Source organism: Panthera onca, chromosome A1 (genome assembly GCF_046562875.1).
Source record: "Panthera onca isolate mPanOnc1 chromosome A1, mPanOnc1 haplotype 2, whole genome shotgun sequence".
NCBI lineage: Eukaryota > Metazoa > Chordata > Mammalia > Carnivora > Felidae > Panthera > Panthera onca.
Window position 1 is genome coordinate 66,214,469 of NC_138339.1, and position 20,087 is coordinate 66,234,555.

A 20,087-nucleotide genomic window follows, 5' to 3' on the forward strand; every position below is an offset into this window, starting at 1 on the left:
TTATTGGATGCACTGTTTTTGTGGCGATACTGGGCTAGTTGCTGCAGACACGGATAGGTGCTTTGTAATCTTTGCCTGTAGAAAAGAATTCCAAGTGAATAATGACTTTATGGTATAATGTGGTGCAAAAGTATTGTAGTAGAGATACATTTAAAGTGATAGGTAAACAATGATGAACCAGTGCCACAGAGAAAAAAAACTGAGTTTGGTTTTAAGAGAGACATGGTCATTGGTGTGGGGAGAGGAAGAATAGAAGGTCCAATAATTAAAGTATAGACTGTTTAGGGAATAGGAGGCATAGGTTTGTGTGTTTAAGGTATTTTAGGGAAGAGGCATTGGTAGTGACAAGGAGGATTTCTGGATTACTGTCAGTGTTTTCTGTTTCTTGAGCTGACTGGTGATTACATAAGCAAGTTTATTTTATGGTTATTTGTGAACTATACACTTAGGATGCTGTACTTTTCTGTGTGTATATCATATGTCAACAAAACTGTTTACCAAAAGAGAAAGACCTATTTTAAGAGTTCTAATATACAAATTGGGTCAGAAACTAAGAATGGTCAGATGGAACCAGCCTGTAAAGTACCTCACAGGCTGTGCTAAGGAGATTGCTCTTTCTTCAGCATTATATGTGAATGTTACAGATTTAAAAAAAAATTTTTTTTAACGTTTATTCATTTTTTAGAGAGAGAGAGAGAGAGAGAGTGAGCGGGGGAGGGCAGAGAGAGAAAGGGAAGGAGACACAGAATTCGAAGCAGGCTCCCACCTCCGAGCTGTCAACACAGAGCCTGATGTGGGGCTCAAACTCATGACATGAGGTGAAGTCGGACTGAATGTTACAGCATTTAAGTAATAAAAAAAATAGGGGATGACAGCTGTTACACTCCTAAGTCATTAAAATCGTAAGTGTGAATGATCCTGCCCTGAGTGAAAGCATGTGTAGAGTGAGAAGCAGGCGGACAACAGTACTTAGGGCATGCCCACATAGAAGAACTACTGGAAGGTGAGGAGGAGCTAGTCAAAGAATGGCTGTGAAGCCGGGGGCAGTGGGGTGTCATAAGCAGTGGCAGATGTGGCAGAGAAACCAAGGAGGTCCTGGCGTGAAAAGAGACAGTTGTATTTGTCAGTGAGGAAAGGCTTGACTTTTTGCCAGAGGGTGCCATACTAAACCAGGTTGAAGGGTGCCTGGGTACCAGTATACGCTATTTCTTATAGAAGCCTGATACCATGGAAAAGAGGGCAGTAGTTGAAGGGAGGATATTGTAGGGTCAAGAGGAAGAACATCTTGAGTGTTGGTAGGATAAAGGTTAAAAACCACATAGAGAAATAAATTCTTATAACAGAAAAGGGAATCATTGGAGGAGTACAGTTATGGAACAGGAGAGAATAATTTTGAAGAGGCAAAAAGATAAAATAGGAATGTTCCTTGAAGTTGGGAGGCAGAAGAAGGAAGCTGAAGTTTTTTTCTTACATTGGTGAGAATGATGGGGAAAGGTGGTCTCTCACTTGAAGGATAGAGTGTAGGTTTAGAGTAGCCCATGTGAGAACAAGAGACAGAATTAACTTGTGTCTTTATTTATTTATTTTTTTTATTTATTTATTTTTTTTAATATTTATTTTTGAGACAGAGAGAGACAGAGCATGAACGGGGGAGGGTCACAGAGAGAGGGAGACACAGAATCTGAAACAGGCTCCAGGCTCTAAGCTGTCAGCACAGAGCCCGACGCGGGGCTCGAACCCACGGACCGTGAGATCATGACCTGAGCCAAAGTCGGACACCCAACCGACCAAGCCACCCAGGCGCCCCAACTTGTGTCTTTAAATAAGTGGCTCTGTCACATTGAGTTATCTCATCTTTCTGCCACTACTTTTAGTAGCGTGTGAATAAAAGCTGGAAGACAAGATAGCTGTGGGTCATTTTGTCCCTGCATGGTGGGCTTTTTGATCATTATGGAAAATAGTGCCATCCAGCCCTGTAAATGAAATTTAGAAAAAAATGTTTTGGTATGTGCATATCTCTTATCCTAATCTTAGAGCTTCTTGCCTTTTGTGCAAATGATCCAGTTTTGCTAGTCTTACCTTTTTTTTTTCTTAATATTTTATTTTATTTTTGAAAGAGAGAGAGAGAGTACGAGCAAGAGAGGGGCAGAGGGAGAGGGAGATATAATCTGAAGAAGACTCCAGGCTCTGAACTGTCAGCACAGAGCCCAACACGGGGTTCAAACTCCTGAACCGCAAGATCATGACCTGAGCCGAAGTTGGATGCTTAACCGACTGAGCCACACAGGCACCCCACTGGTCTTATCTTTATTATAATGTGATATTCTCTGACCAAGTTAAGGCAAAACTATTTTTTTTTAAGTTAGCCTCACTGAAGTATAATTTACCTACTATAAAATGCACTCATTTTCATGTATGTTTTGATAGGTTTTGATAAAATTTATATACATCTGTGTAACCACAACCATGGAGAAGATTTAGAACATTTCCATCACTTCAGAAGGTTCTCTTGTACTTATTACAGTTGATCCTTATGCTCCTCTCTCCCCCAAATCTTATTTCAGGCAAATAATGATCTGCTTTCTGGTACTACACATTAAATTTATCCTTTTTAAGGGTTTCATATATAGAAGTGGAACAAAACATATATAGTTTTTTGTGTCTGGCTCCATATAACATTTTTGATACTCATCTATATTAATGTGTGTATCAGTAGTTCATTCTCTGTCTTAAAATAGTTTATTGAGGTATAGTTGATGTACAATAAACTGCACAAAGTGTAGTTTGATATGTTTTGACATATATATGTCTGTATGTGTATATAACACCTTGTGAAACCATCCCTCAGCATAGTTAATTTGAGATTCAACAACATTGTTGCAGGTTCATTCCTTTTTATTGCTGGGTAGTATGCCATTGTATGGATATATCACAGGTGGTTTATTCATTCATCTATTGATATACATTTGGGTTGTTCTCAGGTTGGGGTATTACTAATAAAGCTGCTGTGAACATTCAAGTCTTTGGATGGACACATTTTCTTTTTACTTGTGTAAATACGTAAGGGTGGAATGGCATGGTAGGTATATGTTTAATTTTTAAGAAACATTCAAACTGTTTTCCAAAGTGTTTGTACCATTTTAAATTTTCATCAGTAATGCATGAGAGTTTCAGTTCTTTCACATCTTCATCAACACTTGGTATTGTCAGTCTTTTTAAATTTAGCCCTTCTGACAGATGTATCACGGTATCTCGTGATTTTATTTTTAAATATTTATTTTGAGAGAGAAAGAGCAAGCGTGTGCACACGTGCTCAAGGAGGGGCAGAGGGAGGGAGAGAGAATGCCAAGCAGGTTCCACCCTGTTAGCACAGAGGCTGATGCAGGGCTTGATCCTATGAATCGTGAGGTCATAACCTCAGCCGAAATCAAGAGTCATATTCTTAATCCACTGAGCCACCCAGGTGCCTTCTCATTGTTATTTTAATGTGTATTTCTTTCTTTCTTTTCTTTAATGTTTATTTATTTTTGAGAGAGCCAGAGACAGAATGCAAGTGGGTTAAGGGCAGAGAGAGAGGGAGACAGAGAATCCGAAGCAGGCTCCAGGCTCCGAGCTGTCAGCACAGAGCCCAACTTGGGGCTCGAACCCATGAGCTGTGAGATTATGACCTGAGCTGAAGTCGGATGCTCAACCGACTGAGCCACCAAGGTGCCCCTTAATGTGCATTTCTTAATGATGAATGATATTGTGTATCTTTTTTGTTTTTGTTTATATATATATACTTTTAATAATTTTTTAATGTTCATTTTTGAGAGAGAATACAAGCAGGGATGGGGCAGAGAGGATGGTTACAGAGGATCCAAAGTGGGCTGTGCACTGACAGCATGGCTCAAACTCAGAAACCATAAGATAATGACGTGAGCTGACATGAGACGCTCAACCAACTGAACCACCCATGTGCCCCTGTGCATCTTAATGTGCTTTTTTGACATCTTGATGAAGTGTCTGTTCAGATCTTTTTTTTTTTTAATTTGTTTATTTTCTTACTTTTGAGTTTTAAGAGCCCGTTGTATATATTCTGGGCACAAGTTCTTTATCTGATACATACTTCTAAAATTATTCTACCAATCTGTGGGTTGGTCTTTCATTTCCTTAATGGTGTCTTTTGAAGAGCAGTTTTTAATTTTCATGAAATTCAGTTTATTAGTTTGTTCTTTTTAGAGATTTTGCTTTGGTGTCATATTGAATAAATCTTGCATAATCCAGTGTCACAAAGCTTTTCTTTGTTTTCTAATGAAAATTTTATAGTTTTAGGTTTCATATTTAGGTCTATGGTCTAGTTTGAATCAATTTTTGTATAGGACGTGAGGTAAAGAGTTATTATTTTTGAGAGTAGGAAATTTTACTCTGGTTTTAGTAAAGATGAATAGAGTAAGAATAAAGGAGTCATTTCTTACCCTATTTTCCTAATGGGGAGTGACTGTCCCGTAATTTAGGTTATTCTAATCTAATATTGGCTGTGAGTTACTTGGCATTAGACAGTAAGTAGTTTGCTTCTTTCCAAATGCATAATTAAAAATTTTTCCTAAAATCATTATTAGTTGGGTAAACTTACTATTTATAGGTGAGATGGGCTATTTTAATGAGCTTCTATTTCCAGCAAGTGTCAGAGGCAAGTTAGATGTGTCTTTCAAGCCTGAGCTTTTTCCTTTACATTGTATTGCTTCTCAGAGAGAGGTGGATTTATTTTTTTCTTTTCTTAAACTTTGTATTACAGAAATCCTCAGACACTCAGGGTACCTGGGTAGCTCACTCAGTTAAGCATGTGACTTTGGCTCAGATCATGATCTCACTGCTTGTGAATTGGAGCCTGCTTCGGATTCTGTGTTTCCCTCTCTCTCTCTCTCTCTCTCTCTCTCTCTCTCTCTCTCTCCCTCTCTCCCCCCACTCCCCCCCTCCCCCACTCTCGCTGTTTCTCTCTCAAAAACATAAGAAAAGAAAGAAATCCTCAGACATTTATAAAAGTAGAACAGTGTAAAGATTCCCCCCGTATTCATCACTTAGCTTCAGTACTTATTGGTGTTCTACCTCTGTTTACCCATGTATTTCAAAAGGTGTAACAGTTACTACTTAAAGATATATATCTAATGTGTAGCAAAATTATACAGTACCCAGTCTCATTTAAAAATTTTCCAATTTGTTTCAAAGATGTCTTTTTATAGTGTTTGAATCAAGATACAGATAAGGTTTTCTTTATTTTTTGATATGTCTCTTAATTTCTCTTAATCTACAACATTACTACTCCCACCCTATTTTTAAGTGTCGTTTATTTGTTGAGACAACGGTGATTTGTCCTACTCAGTTTTCCACATTGTAAATTTGGTTGATTGCATCTTTGAGGTGTCCTTTTAACTTCTTCCTCTATCTCTTCCATATTTCCTGGAAACTTGTAGTTAGATCTAGAGGCTGAATTAATTTCAGGTCAGTTTTCTTCTGGCAGGAATGCTTTGTATGTAATGTGTAGTTCCTATTGTGTCACATTAGCAAGCAAACATTGTCAAGATTTTCTCAGTAGTGATTGATTGTTCAGTGGGTTCACGTTGTCATCCTAATCAGTCTCTTAGAAAGTTCTTTACTGTGATATTGTGATTTATACTAAGAAATGTGTATTTTGGTCTTTAGTTTATGGCACAGAGCTCCCAAGACCTTGGTCTCTCCTAAGGGGTGAGAGTGATAAAGATGTCCTTTGTGTGTATTTTATTATGTTAATGAAAGACACACCTAAGGATGGGGGCTTGATTGCCAGAAGAACCCATCCTGATTAGAGGGCTAGAACTTTCATTCCTAGCCCCCTAATCTCTAGCGAGGAAAAAGGGCCGGAGGTTGAATCACTGGCCAGTGGTTTAATCCGCCACGCCTATGCAATGAAATCTCCATCAAAACCTAAAAGGGTGGGTTTCAGAGAGCTTCTGAATGATTAGTGAACATGTGGAGATTAAGAAGAAGGTGGTGCCTCTTGGAGAGGGCATGAAAGCTCCATACCCTTTCCTCATATCTTGCCCTATTTGTCTCTTCCATTTAGCTGTTCATGAGTTACAACCTTTTGTAATAAACCGGTGATCCAGTAAATAAATAAAAATCTTTCTCTGTGAGCCATTTTAGCAAACTAATCAAACCTGAGGAAGACAGGGTCATGAGAACCTCTGATATATAGCCAGTCAGAAGTATAGGTGACAACCTGGACTTGAGAGTGGCATCTGAAGTTGAGGATGGGGCAGTCATGTAGAACTGAGTCCTTAATCTGTGGGATATGATGTTATTGCCAGGTATATAGTCTCAGAATTAAGTTGAATTGTAAGATACCTAGCTGGTGTTGGAGAATTGCTTGCTGGTATGGGAACTATCCTTCCTGCTCCCCCCCACCCACACACACACACATACTCACATGCATACACACACCCCATATTGGAACTTCGTACAGAATTGTGTACTTACAAACTTTCATCTAATGCTTTAGCATTGGATGAACTCTTAAATTGGTGTTAATTTATTACTTTATTTCGGTTTCCCAGGAATCCATACCTGTTTTGTTTGTAAGCAGAGTGGGGAAGATGTTAAAAGGTGCCTTTTGCCCTTGTGTGGAAAGTTTTACCATGAAGAGTGTGTCCAGAAGTATCCACCCACTGTTATGCAGAACAAGGGCTTCCGGTGCTCCCTCCACATCTGTATAACCTGCCATGCTGCTAATCCAGCCAGTGTTTCTGCATCTAAAGGTATGAGTTTCTCACATGGACCAGTCTAATTGTAGAACCTCGCTTTCATTGGCAATGTGTATTTCCAGGTGCTATCTGGCATCTCTTCGTGGCCTCTCTAGCTTTTGTCAAGAGTGTCAGCATTTTATGTGAGAGAGAGGAGAATAATGGACTAGTCTAGCAGTTCCCACATTGTATTCTGTGGAGCCCTAATGTTATGTGGTGGTTTGAAATATTTCGATTTCTTAGTTTGAGAAAATATTGTGCTACATGCCTTTCTCCCCCTACTCCATTAGACCAAAGTGTATTATTCATTTCCTATGGACCCTTTATATCTATGGTTGTCAGATGTGATATCATTCAAACATGAATTTAGGGTAGAATTGAGGTTTTTGTTTTGTGTTGGTTTATTTTTTTTTAAATGGAAACTTCTATCCTAAAACCTCTTTCCTGCATTATAGTTAGATTGAGAGCTAAAGTTTCCAAAACTGCCTATAGTTCCAGGTAAATTCAAGTTTTTAGGTCTATTCTCATTGGGAAAACAGTCATTTATTTCTGTTCAATAATAATAGGGTCTCTTACTAGTTTTCCCAAGCCAAATATTGTGTCTCTACTATTAAATGCTTGTGTGCCCACAGAGCCCTCATTTCTCCCATAGGGGATTGAGGAGGAAAAACGTAGCAGTGTTTTGCCTTTGCTTTTAATTAGACTGGCAGTACCTTTTGTAATATGATTCCTTGGACTTATAGATCTCCTCACTCTTAAGTACAGTAATTTAACTTGCTTGATCAAAATTACAGTTTAACCATCAGTTTACCTTCCCATTTTTAGTTGCTATTGTAGATTACATTTAGATGATTTGGTAATGGTTTCTATTTGGTGTGATACATGTTAGAGGACATATTTTATCTGGAAGGGGTTCATTCACCTTAAAGTTCCGGCTTTAAGAATCACATAGTACCAAGCAATATTATTTATTAGTCTTTCTCTCTCCCAGCTGGCCTTCTTTCTGATTGTGCACATCCCTTCTATTTAGTCTGAGGCTGATTCCAGGTTTCCTAGGAGTCTAGGCAATGGATTATATAGGGTTTTTCTTGGTGAGGCAGGCTCACTTAATAGTCGTGAGATCTGACTCTTTGTGGCAACTTATCACATAGCTCCCATCTGAGCTTTTCATAGTGAATTATGTGTTTTATCATCCCTTGTCCTAGTAGTGTTTCCTTCTATTAGTGACATTTTCTCAGTGCTGACAAAGATTTCAGTAACTCGTGTTGTTTTATATTTAATCTCTTTGTTTTTTGTCTGCTACTCTGGTTTTCCTGCTTGTAATTTTAGGTCGTCTCATGCGCTGTGTCCGCTGCCCTGTGGCATACCATGCCAATGACTTTTGCCTGGCTGCTGGGTCCAAGATCCTTGCATCTAATAGTATCATCTGCCCTAATCACTTTACACCTCGGCGGGGCTGCCGAAATCATGAGCATGTTAACGTTAGCTGGTGTTTTGTATGCTCAGAAGGTAAGACATGACTGCTTAATGTATGAATAGTCTAAAAAGAGGTTAATACAATATTTTAAGTGCAACAAAAATCATTTTCTTCACATTGTTAGTAGAGAAAATATTGGGATGTAATGTCTTGAACTTAGGATAACATAGCAGAACTTTTAAACTTGTTTTTTTTTCCCTGATAAGGGAGAGGTTTTATTTTGTTATTTTGAATAATGACCTTATTTTCATTAAAATGATAAATGAAACAAAGAGAAAGATAAGGGAAAGGAAATAGAATCACCCTTGGAAAATGGGGGAATGTGATCAAACAGTACAAACTTCCAGTTAGAAGATTGGTAAGTTTGTGGACTTAATGTACACCACGGTAATTATAGTGACTAATACTGTATTGCATATTTGCAAGTTGCTAAAGAGAGTAGGTCTTAAAAGTTCTCACTACCACCAAAAAGAAAAAATTATAATTATGTGAGATGTTTGATATGTTACCTAACCTTAGTTGGGCAATCATTTCACAGTATATACATCTAGTCATTATGTTGTACACTTTATATACAATGTTATATGTTAAATAAACTGGAGGTAAGGAATAATAATAAATAAATAATCCCAAATCGTCCCAAGTTCCACCATCAGAAAAAATCATTACTTAATTTTAAGTGATACTACATAAGACATTTGTGCACATAAGCAGATAGCAGGGGTATATATCTAGATAGAAATAGTTCTAGAAGATGGTATTATATTGTACAATTGTGTTTCTTTTTTGTTAAATCGTTTATTCATGAATATAAAAGGAAAGTGAAGGAATTTATGAACATCTATTAAGTATTTCTTAACTGTTAGAGGTATTCCTAAAAGTTCTTCTAAAGTGGAAGAAAAATAAATTTTATATCTTTATATATTTTTTTTCTTCAACTTAAAACATACTTCTTTGATAGAGTTAGTGTTAAGCTTCTACATTTTCTTTCAGTTCCTCACAGCCTGATTTTTGCTAGTTATTGTAAGTGGATGGTTTAGTAATCATCACTACTCTATTTACTATGGTGCTTATAATTCTGATTTCCTTATTTTAATTTTTCTTTTGGTTGACTGAACTTCTAGGAAGCACCCAGAGGTGCTTATTTCTCTGCTTGAGGCTATCCATCATTTGCCTCTATACTAGAAGCATGTGTTGGGTAACTATAAAACAGGATATGTGTTCTTTTTCTAAGACTGTTGTGGACATTGCTTCACTGTTTTTTCTGGTGTTGATGGTGACACCAGTTCTCATGTAGTTTCTTCATTACTTTTCAAATTGACTAAATTTTATTGATTAGTAATTTAGGGGGAACAATTTCTCTCACTTTTCTGTTTTTTTAATACTTATTGGCTATGCAATTTCATGAAAACTTGGCTGGTTATGAACATTCTGAGGGACTCATTTAAAAAGTCAGTATGTCTAATTGAATGAACATCCCTCTTGAGAAATTTGGATATACTAAATAGTGCTAAAGTCATAGAAGAAGGTTTTTCAACTGCTTTATATGATTGAAGTGGTCAATTTGGACTTTTTTTGTGCTCTTAGAAGATTCATGTAACATGACAATTTAAGGAAAAGATACACTTAGAGGACATGGTTTGTATCCTCAAACCATTCTATGCTGCTAATATAGAATAAACAAAAAGCACGTTAAGTGCACTTATGGATAAAGAGGGAAGCCTTTGGGGTAGAGATGTTTTAATTCACAAAGAGGACGTTCTTTTTGTTCTTCTAATACCTGCTCCTTATAAACACTGTCTTGTGAACACTGCTGCCTATTTATTATACCACTCTTCTTTTGTTTAGAAGAAAGTTAAAGACAAGAGTTTGGTATTTAATAGCTTTTAAATATAACATTCTGGGGGCACCCAGGTGGCTCAGTCAGTTAAGCATCCAACTCTTGATGTCGGCTCACACCACGATCTCACAGTTCGTGGGATGGAGCCCCACATCGGGCTCTACACTGAAAGCGTGGAGCTTGCTTGGGATTCTCTCTCTCCCTCCCTCTCTCTCTCTCTTTCCCCCCCCCCCCTCCTTCTCCCTCTCTCTCCCTCCCCCTCCCTCCCCCTCCCTCTCTCTCCCTCTCCCTCCCTCTCCCTCCCTCTCTCTCCCTCCCTCCCTCCCTCCCTCTCCCCCTCTCCCCCTCTCCCCCCCGCCCCCCGCCCTCTCCCACTTGCTTAGTCTCTCTCAAAATAAATAAACTTTAAATACAACATTCTGTAATTCTACTCTTAGAATAAAAACAGGTGTCTGGGAGGCTGAAGTGTAGGCTCCAAAAGTTTTCCACATTTCTTGGAGATGGGACGATGAAACAGTTTCAACATTAGACCATTTCTAACTCCAGAATGGGATGAAATGAATAAAAGCGAGAGTGCCCATGTGATAGCATTCCTAACATGGAGCATCCTAACTGAAAAGCTACTGAATCCATTAATGGATATACATAATGGTAACTGAGTTTCCTAGAAAACTTAGTAGCTGCAACAGTAGCAGCTTTCAAAGTGTAGGCCCTTTCAGAGGCTTCCATGAAATCATAACTCTTTTCATAATAATAATAGTAAGATACTACTTGCCATTTATAATTTGTTGACATTTACACTGATGGTTCAAAACTAGTGGTGGGTAAAACTGCTGCACCTAATAGAAATCAAGGCAGTGGCTCTAAACCATATAAGTAGAAGCAGTCCCTTGTGTTCTGTGTCACCACACACTCTCGGTTTTTTTAAAAAAAAGTTTCACACAAGACTATTCTTATATAATAATTAATTTTATTAAATATCAATCCTCAGGTGAACATTGTTTTTAATATTCTGTATTATAAAATGGGAAGTGCATATAAAGTGGTTCTTTTGTATACTGATGGTTATCTTAAGTTAAAGCACTCATGCAATTGAGTTGCAGTCTGAACTAGCTGCCTTGTTCATGGAATGCCAGTTGTAGTTGTAAGAATTACTGTGACAAACCATGGCTCTTCACACTTGGATATTCGTCAGACATTTTCTTGAAAATGGATAAAAGTGAGCCTGTTTTCAAGAAAAACACACAGACAGAAGTCGTTGCCAGTGATAAAACTTGAGCTCTTAAGTGAAAATTAGAATTTGGAAAACTGGTAACTATCACCCTGAAGCTTAACAGCTTTTTAGTATTATTGTGAAACCCTCATGATATGAATAACTGATATTATAATAGTATATAATGAAATAGATCAACATTTGGAAGATCTACCTAATTCAGCAAACTAGTATTTTCCATATGACCAATGTGCAATGTGCACATTAAAACGTTAAAAACCATGCATATATAAAAGATCCATTCAAAGTGCAAGACAGATCAATGAATTTTAATGTAGTAGTACTAAAAGTTTATTGAAATTATTTCAGATTTGACATTGCAACTAAAGTCTACCCTGTGGAGTTTTAGTGTATAGATAGTATCAAAGAAGGAATTTGTATATGTCTTGAACAAGTTACTAAAATAGTCCTTTTTTATAAGTATTTATCTGAGAAAGAACAGATTTTCTTCATGTGCCTCAACCAAACAGCGTATTGCAATGAATTCAGTTTAAAATATTTGTAAAAATGTGAAACACTGAGCCCCATTAACATTTATTTTGGAAAATATTTTTTTTACAAAATTTATATTAATAGAATTTGATATTTTTAAATGAATTAGTAAATATTTAAAAATTTTCTTAATTTTGATTTCTGTTTAGTAAATATACATGTTTTTAGCTTACATAAACAAAATTTATTTTGGGATCTCCAAGAATATAAAGTTGTCATGAGGCCAGAAAGCCTGAGACCTGCTAGTAGACACGAACATATATTTTGCTAAGGCTTTACCCTCACTAACTCTTCAGGACAAGACTTGGAGTTACATGTTTGAGTCTAGCATGTTTGAAGCATGCTCATTTGTGGCCTTAAGGTATTTATTATATTCCCTAAATATGATTCCTCTTTACCTGAAATTCTTTACAGTCTGTAACCATGAGGATTTCAGCTTCAGACATATAAATTGAATCACTTTAAGTGAAAATCTTTAGGAAGTGAAAATTCCTTGTCATTGCAATATATGTAATTATTCTGGTGTCTGAAAACCTCAATGGAGAAGGGAGAACATACATTTAACTGAATTTTAGGGCAACAAATCACTTTAGTACCTGTGACTTTTTTGTCAATTGTGAAAATCATAGGTATTTCATTTGTTGTAGATATCTTAAAGTATTTTGCAGTCATTGCTACTGCTAGATCTTATTTTTGCATTACAAAGAAACATAATTTTTTGTTCTAACATTTTGATAATTATATCTTAATGTAACATTGTCTTTCCAATCTATATGTTAGGTTTATGCATTTATAAATGTTACTCTGAAAAGAGCCCATAGGTGTCAGAGTACCAAACATAAAAATGATTAAAGAGTAATTTCAAAAGAGGGAAGGAACTGACCATATGGAGACTGTGTATGTGTCAGACACTACTGGGCCATTTTTTCACTTATCTAGTCTTCAAATAGATGTGATTGTGGAAAACATCACTGAGGAAATGATACCTTAGCAAGAAAAGTGAATTCCCTAAGGTCATATGATCTTGGTGCTCAAAATTGACATCACTTAAAATTTGTGCTCTTCATACTCTGGTCATTGTGTGTCACTGGTATCCTTTTTATTTGGTGTGTCTCTGGTGTGTGAAGAGAAAGAAATAAATATGTGTGCATGTATATATTTTTAGAAGTTGATTTTTTTAAATTTTTTAAATGTTTATTTTTGAGAAAGAGAGACAGAGCGTGAGCAAGGGAGGGATAGAGAGAGAGGGAGACACATAATCCGAAGCAGGCTCCAGGCCGTCAGCACAGAGCCCAACATGGGTCTCAAAGTCATGAACCGTGAGATCATGACCTGAGCCAAAGTCGGCTGCTCAACCGACTGAGCCAGCCAGGTACCCTAGAGGTTGATTTCTGACCTCATTGCCCTAACCTCATTTTGCCAGTAAGATCTCATATTTATTTGTTGTGAATCTAACAAACCCCCAAGGTTGTGGTTCATAGGAATATTGGAGAGGGAATAAATGCTCTTGTAGAAAATCCTTTCTGGATAAATTACTAAGTCCTTAGCTGAGAGATAAATAATTGGTTAGGAGCAAAAGCTATTTCATCTGGGTCATGATATGCGGCCTTGTGATTCTGAGTGCCAGATTTTTTGATTCCTACAGGAGGCAGCCTTCTGTGCTGTGATTCTTGCCCTGCTGCTTTTCATCGTGAATGCCTGAACATTGATATCCCTGAAGGAAACTGGTATTGCAATGATTGTAAGGCAGGCAAAAAGCCCCATTACAGGGAAATTGTCTGGGTAAAAGTTGGACGATACAGGTGAGTGAGCATGAAGGAGACTGACACTCTTTTTTTTTTTTTTACCATCCTGTTTCTTGGGATCTTAAATACAGTGTTTAGCTTTTTTTTTTCTTTAAATTTTTTAAAAAATTTTTCTGATTAAGCAAGGTGCACCCCCCATTAATTTTTTCATTATAAAAGAAAAAAACTCATTTTCTGTTTTGTGATTATAGGAATAATACATATTCTCTGGAAAATTCATGAATGAAAACAAACCCATAACAAGGAAGATACATTGCTAATATTTTAGCATATTTACTTGAAGACACACCAATGCATGTTCCCTCAAAATAATTAGCCCTATGGTTTATGTGTCTTTTCTTTTTTTTAATTATTTTTGTTGATCATGGAATATACAGAAGAATATCATAACATGCATGATTTAAGAGAATCAGAAATTTACCTTTCTGATACATACATACATAAGTACATACCTATGTATGTTCCTCCCATTTAAAGAAATAGCATATTGCTGGTACTTGAGGCTCCCTCCATGACCCTTTCTGAATATACTGTTGCCCCACTCCTAGCAGTAACGACTATACAACATTTTGTGTTTTTTATTCCTTTGCGTTACTATATGTTTACACATGTATAATGTTTTGTTTTGCACGTTTTAGACCTTTATGTAAAGGAATTGATGCTATATTTTCCTGCTACTTGCTTTTTTCATTCACTATTATGCTCCTGAGATTTATAGTGGTTAGTGTAGTGCTCTAGTTCATACTTTGCCATTCTCCATTTCTTTTTCATATAGACTTCCGATATAGTGTAGTTAATTTATCCATTTTCCTGTTTGGAGCAGTTTGTCAGTGTTCCTTAGTGTACATGCACAGGAGTTTTTCTAGGATAGGGGTTTCCACCTTAAATAACTAATGCCAAATTGTCTTCCTAAAGTGGACATGTAAAGTATTAATTTACATGTATTTTATTTTATTTTATTTTTTATTTTATTTTATTTTTTTATTTTAGGGGTCAATTCTTGGTGTTATTTTTCTATATGCCTAACAGTTTTTTAAAAGCCAAATTGTATTTCATTGTATCATGTGCCATAGTTACCTTATCATTCATTCCCTTCTTGTTGAACATTTAGATTGCTGTCCAGGTTTTCATTCTTAAAAGATAATTCTTCAGTGAACATTATAGTCAAAAGCTTTGTTCATATCTATGTGATAATTATTATTTTGTTAAATTATTGTTTCCTTTTATAGATTCTTTAAACTAGAATAACTGAATCTAACTTTATATGTGAGTATATCTATGAAGGTGGGCGTTTTCAGCACATACTACTTGTTTGTTCTCTAGTTAGATTGTAAAAGTGGCTAGGTTGGACTTTAATGTGGATAGACCTTGTTATTCCTTATTCCTGTCCTAAAAAGTAGCTTGTTTCCCTAATTATTCTGCAGCCTTCTAAAGGTTTCCTTGCTTGTTTTCACCTTTCCCAGGTGGTGGCCAGCTGAGATCTGCCATCCTCGAGCTGTACCTTCCAATATTGATAAGATGAGACATGATGTTGGCGAGTTCCCTGTGTTATTCTTTGGGTCTAATGACTATCTGTGGACACACCAGGCTCGAGTCTTTCCCTATATGGAGGGTGATGTGAGCAGCAAGGATAAGATGGGCAAAGGAGTGGATGGGACATATAAAAAAGGTAACTTTATCCTTTTTGTTTCTCAGGCCATCACAGATCTCTGTTACCCAAGTATTTGTTCTGTTATGTGTTAGAATTCACATATATTCCATTAGCTGCTGTGTTCTGATCTCTGGGGCATTATGTAGCTACAGCTATAGGATTTTACAGGGAACTTGATCCACATAGCTCATTATTTTTAGCCTAACCTTTAGGTAACTAGAATTTCCTTGAGGGAGTTTTTTTTGGTTTATTTATTTACTTTTGAGAAAGAAAGAGAGATAGAGAAAGCCTGAGTGAGGGAGGGGCGGAGAAAATTCCAAGTAGGCTCTGTGCTGTTAGCCCACAATGTGGTCCTTGATCCCACGAACCTTGAGATCTTGACCTGAGCTGAAATCAAGAGTGAGACACTTTAACCAACTGAGCCACCCAGGTGCCCCTTGAGGGAAGTGTTTTATCAGTTCTGTTTTCTCAGCATCTTATCAAGTACTGGAACTTTGGAACTATTTTATAGCATAAACAGTATAGTTTGTTAGACAAGAGTCAGAATCTCTAGTAGAGTTGTTTGTTCCACAAGGTTTTTGTTTTTTGTTTTTTTTGTTTTTTTTTGTTTTGATTTGTTGGGAAGAAATAAAATTCACCAGAAGTTAATAAAGGAAAATATTGAAAATGAAAGCATTAATGTTCTGAATCAAAAGAGATTTTTTTTAAGCTGGCCTGGTAGTGAAGGAATGAGGACATTTGGGGCTAGGAGGGGTTGAATCAACTATGAGCCTCAGTTTTCTCTTACTGTATAATGAGTAAAGGTTGCTTTGAGAATTCAGTGAGATAATAAAAACATCAACCACAGAGCACATAGTTGAGTTGGTATGCCATCAACAATAATTACTTTCTTCCTTTAGCTGTCCTTTGAAAGACAGTATAAGTATCTCTTATTTCTTAATTTATTTGGACATTGACATATGTAAGATTTTATTTGCATGGTGAGGTGGAGATTCTAAACAAGTGAAACTTTCGGGGCACCTGGGTGGCTCAGTTGGTTGAGCCTCCGACTTTGGCTCAGGTCATGATCTTGCAGTTCATGAGTTCAAGTCTCACACTGGGCTCACTGCTGTCAGCTCGTAGCCCACTTTTAACCCTTGGTCCCCCTCTCTCTGCCCCTCCCCAACTTGTGCTGTCTCAAAAATAAACATTTAAGGGTTATCTGGGTGGCGCAGTCTGTTAAGTTTCTGACTCTTGGTTGCAGCTTAGGTCATGATCTCACAGTTGGTGAATTTGAGCTCTAAGTTGGGCTCTGTGCTGACAGAGTTTTCTCTTTCCCTCTCTCTGTGCCTCTCCCCAGCTTGGGCTCGCTCTCTCTCTCTCTCTCTCTCCCCCCCCCAAAATAAATAAATAAACTTTAAGTTTAAAAAAATAAACATTAAAAAATAGTGAAACTTTTTGATTAGATGAAGATTCTTTATAAGATTGTAAGCAGGTAAAACTTTCTTGATGAGGAATGAGAATGATGTCCATAGGGAACAGGTTTCACAAAGGTTCCATTTGCCTCATGTCATTTCATTGGGTCCTCACTTATCTGTTGACCATGTCGTTTCTGTGCAAATATGAGCTGTTAGTATTAATACTATAGGAGCTTGGCTCTTGAGTCTTGTAATCTTGGATGGTCGGGGACCAGTTTAGCAACATCTTTGTCTGCATAGAGCTGGCCACCACGGAGGCTGGGGGAGAAGGTCGAGTTGTAGGGAATACCACAAGTCTGAGCCCACTAAAGCTCTGGGATTCTGCTCTTTCTATGCCTCTACCCTGGGCTGGCTGGGTACCTCTGCCTTCAAAGAATACACGTTTTTATGGGCAAATTCGAGATCTAAGCAGTCAAAATGCCATTCTTTGAGTGTTGTGGCAAAAATGTGCATGGTGTGCTATGGGAACAGACCAAGAGGAAGCATAACTGTGCTGGGGATCAAAGTTAGAAGTCCTGGATGGTTTTTTTCCAAGTGACTTTGAAGAGCGAACTATAATAATAGTTCTCATTTATTGTTTGCCAGACCCTGTTCAGGTTTTTTTCTGCTTTAAGTCCTTGTGATACCCCCTGTAAGTTAGATGTTATTATCCTTATTTTATAGATGAGGAAACTAAGGATCATAAAAGTAAAAATTACTTACCCAAGGTTCCAGTGCCAATTAAGTGATAGAGGAAGGTTTCAAACTCTAGCAACTGGACCCCAGAATCCAAACTCTTAAGCCCTACTCTGCCTGCAAAGAAGTTAACAAATGGGGGACACCTGGGTGGTCAGTTGGTTAAGTGTCCCAACTTCAGCTTTGGTCATGATCTCACGGTTCGTGAGTTTGAGTCCTGCATCAAATTTTCAGTGATTCTGTCTCCCTCTCTCTCTGCCCCTCCCCCCAGGCATGCTCTTTCTTCCCCTCCCTCCCTACCCCCTCCCCACCTCTAAAAATAAACTTTAGGGGCACCTGGGTGGCTCAGTCAGTTAAGCATCTGACTCTTGATTTCAGCTCAGGTCATGATCTCAAGGTTCATGAGTTTGAGCCCCACGTCGGGTTCAGTGCTGATAGCACAGAGCCTGCTTGGGATTCTCTATCTCTATCTCTCTCTGCCCTTCCCCAGAACACTTGCTCTGTCTCAAAAATAAACAAACATTTAAACTTAAAAAAAAAAAATTAACAGTGAAAATGTTAACAAGACAGCATATGTGAAAGTATACATTAAATCTTTAACAAACTGAGTGACCTCTATGCAGTACAGTTGAAGATGGGGTTGGGGAACACAGGGCTGTTTGCCAGAAAAGGTAGGTAAGTTACATGGTCAGAGCAGACTTTTTAGAAACTTTTGTCTAAGTAGAACTTGAGGACCATAAACGTGAGAGGCTATAGCCAGAATGTTAGTGAGATGGCTGTTTCAGTACTGAACAGAGATGATAAGACTGTCACAGTGAAGTGACTCTGGGGTGGAGAGGATGATGAGTATTTGGATAGACATTAAGTAGACAGAGTAGGCAGGACATGGTGAATAATAGCATGAAGAAAGGAGTGATTATAAAATAAGAGGATTCAGGGCAACACGAATTCTGTTAGATGGTGACAGGGAAATGGAGAAAAAGGGGTGGATCAAAGGGGATATTTTCTTTAAATAGCTAACAGAATATGGGGAAAGCTGCAGAGAGGAAGGAGGGGAAAGAATTGGGATTCTTTTCAGAATTTTTAACCTGGTTCAGGAATAATGAATTCTAAAAAAGGAGAATGAATTAAAAATTAGTTTTACGTGGAAAAAGAAAGAATCTTAAGATTTTGTTGGACTTCTAAGATATTACACTCTTTCAAGCATATGAAAGTATAGTACTTGAATACAAATCAGCTATGAAGATCTGTTATTGTATCTTTATAGCTAATAGTTGATATTTACAGAATGAGCCTTAGGAGAGGAATAGGACAGGTACTCTAGAAAATTGGGTAAGAAGGAGAGGAAAACTTTAATTTTGAATTTCTTCCAAAGGAATGTAGCATGTTATTTGGCACTAAAGAGACGGAGTGTTTCTGGAGGCAAGAGGTTCAGAACTGAGGCAAGAATTTGGCTTAATGAAGGGCAGTGACTTTGCTGAACAGATGCAGTCTGGTTGTTAGGAGATGTTATTTGTGGGCTTTTTCAAATCATTTGGCTGGATTTGTTTTTGTTTTAAATTTTCCTCTGAAGGTGGTAGCCTGCATTGTGCCATTTAATGGTGGATTATGTTTTGTATTAATGCTAAATCTGAATACCCTGGGAACTATAAATTAACTTGAAAATAGCAGTCATATATACTTCTTAATTTTCCATATAATGCTGGTTGAGTTTTGTGTAAAAGACATGGATTTTCTCCAACTTTAAAGGGGGAAAAAAAGGCAAAATGAACAAGTCCACCTAAGATTAAGTGACTTGTGCTGTGTGTTTTCTTAGCTCTTCAAGAAGCTGCAGCAAGGTTTGAGGAGTTAAAGGCACAAAAAGAGCTAAGACAGCTGCAGGAAGACCGAAAGAATGACAAGAAGCCACCACCTTACAAGCATATAAAGGTGAGAAAAGACCTCAGGAGACTGTTTCTAGGAGAGACCCTATAGATCTCTCTCTCTCTCTTCCTGCTGTGTTCATGAAGAGGATTGGAAGCACAAACACAGTTGCTTTTAGGTAGAGTTATGAACTTGAAAGAAGATAAAAAGTTCCAGAGCAGCATTCCTAGCACCTTGTCTACACTTTTATGTAAAATCAGTTGTGTTTTATAATTTTTTCTGTTGCTTTGGAAAGTCTTTTTATAGAAGTAGATTGGATTAGATTATGTGCACAGTCAATATCTTGCAGTTTGAAGGGGGTTCAAGAACCATGATAAAAAGTGATAAATAGTCCCGAGATAGTGTGAATAATACACAGGGTAAGTCTTCTTGGTAGTGGCTGATACTAAAGATATTTTAGGTGACCACTATGACTGGGTTTCCCAAGGTCAGTAAAGTTCCTGTTAGTTGTACCTAACCCTTAATGAACCTAGTAGAGTAAGAGTCCTCACTGTTTATCATCAGGGTCCTTCGGATCCTTTGCATTTGTTTATGTTTTAAGTCATTTTTATGAATAATTAAGAGAAGTTAAAAATACAGGAATAATGTAGAACAAATTTACTAGACATTTCAACAAGTATTTACTAAAACTTCTTTATTCTTTTTTTTTTCTAAGTTTTATTTATTTAAATAGGTAATCTCTACACCTAACATGGGGCTTGAACTCATGACCCTGAGATCAAGAGTCACACACTTA

The 20,087-nt window shown here is 37.3% G+C and overlaps 1 protein-coding gene across 8 annotated transcripts in view; it reads left to right on the forward strand.

The window, feature by feature from the left end:
- NSD1 (nuclear receptor binding SET domain protein 1) overlaps positions 1-20,087 on the forward strand; it is a 146,892-nt gene that overhangs the window by 107,044 nt on the left and 19,761 nt on the right. For all 8 annotated transcript variants that reach the window (XM_060635131.3, XM_060635136.3, XM_060635137.3 and 5 more), the window contains 5 exons: positions 6,573-6,773; positions 8,088-8,267; positions 13,486-13,642; positions 15,109-15,314; positions 19,245-19,357. In XM_060635131.3, the coding sequence (XP_060491114.1) occupies positions 6,573-6,773; positions 8,088-8,267; positions 13,486-13,642; positions 15,109-15,314; positions 19,245-19,357 (857 nt within the window). The remainder of the gene's footprint in view (positions 1-6,572; positions 6,774-8,087; positions 8,268-13,485; positions 13,643-15,108; positions 15,315-19,244; positions 19,358-20,087) is intronic.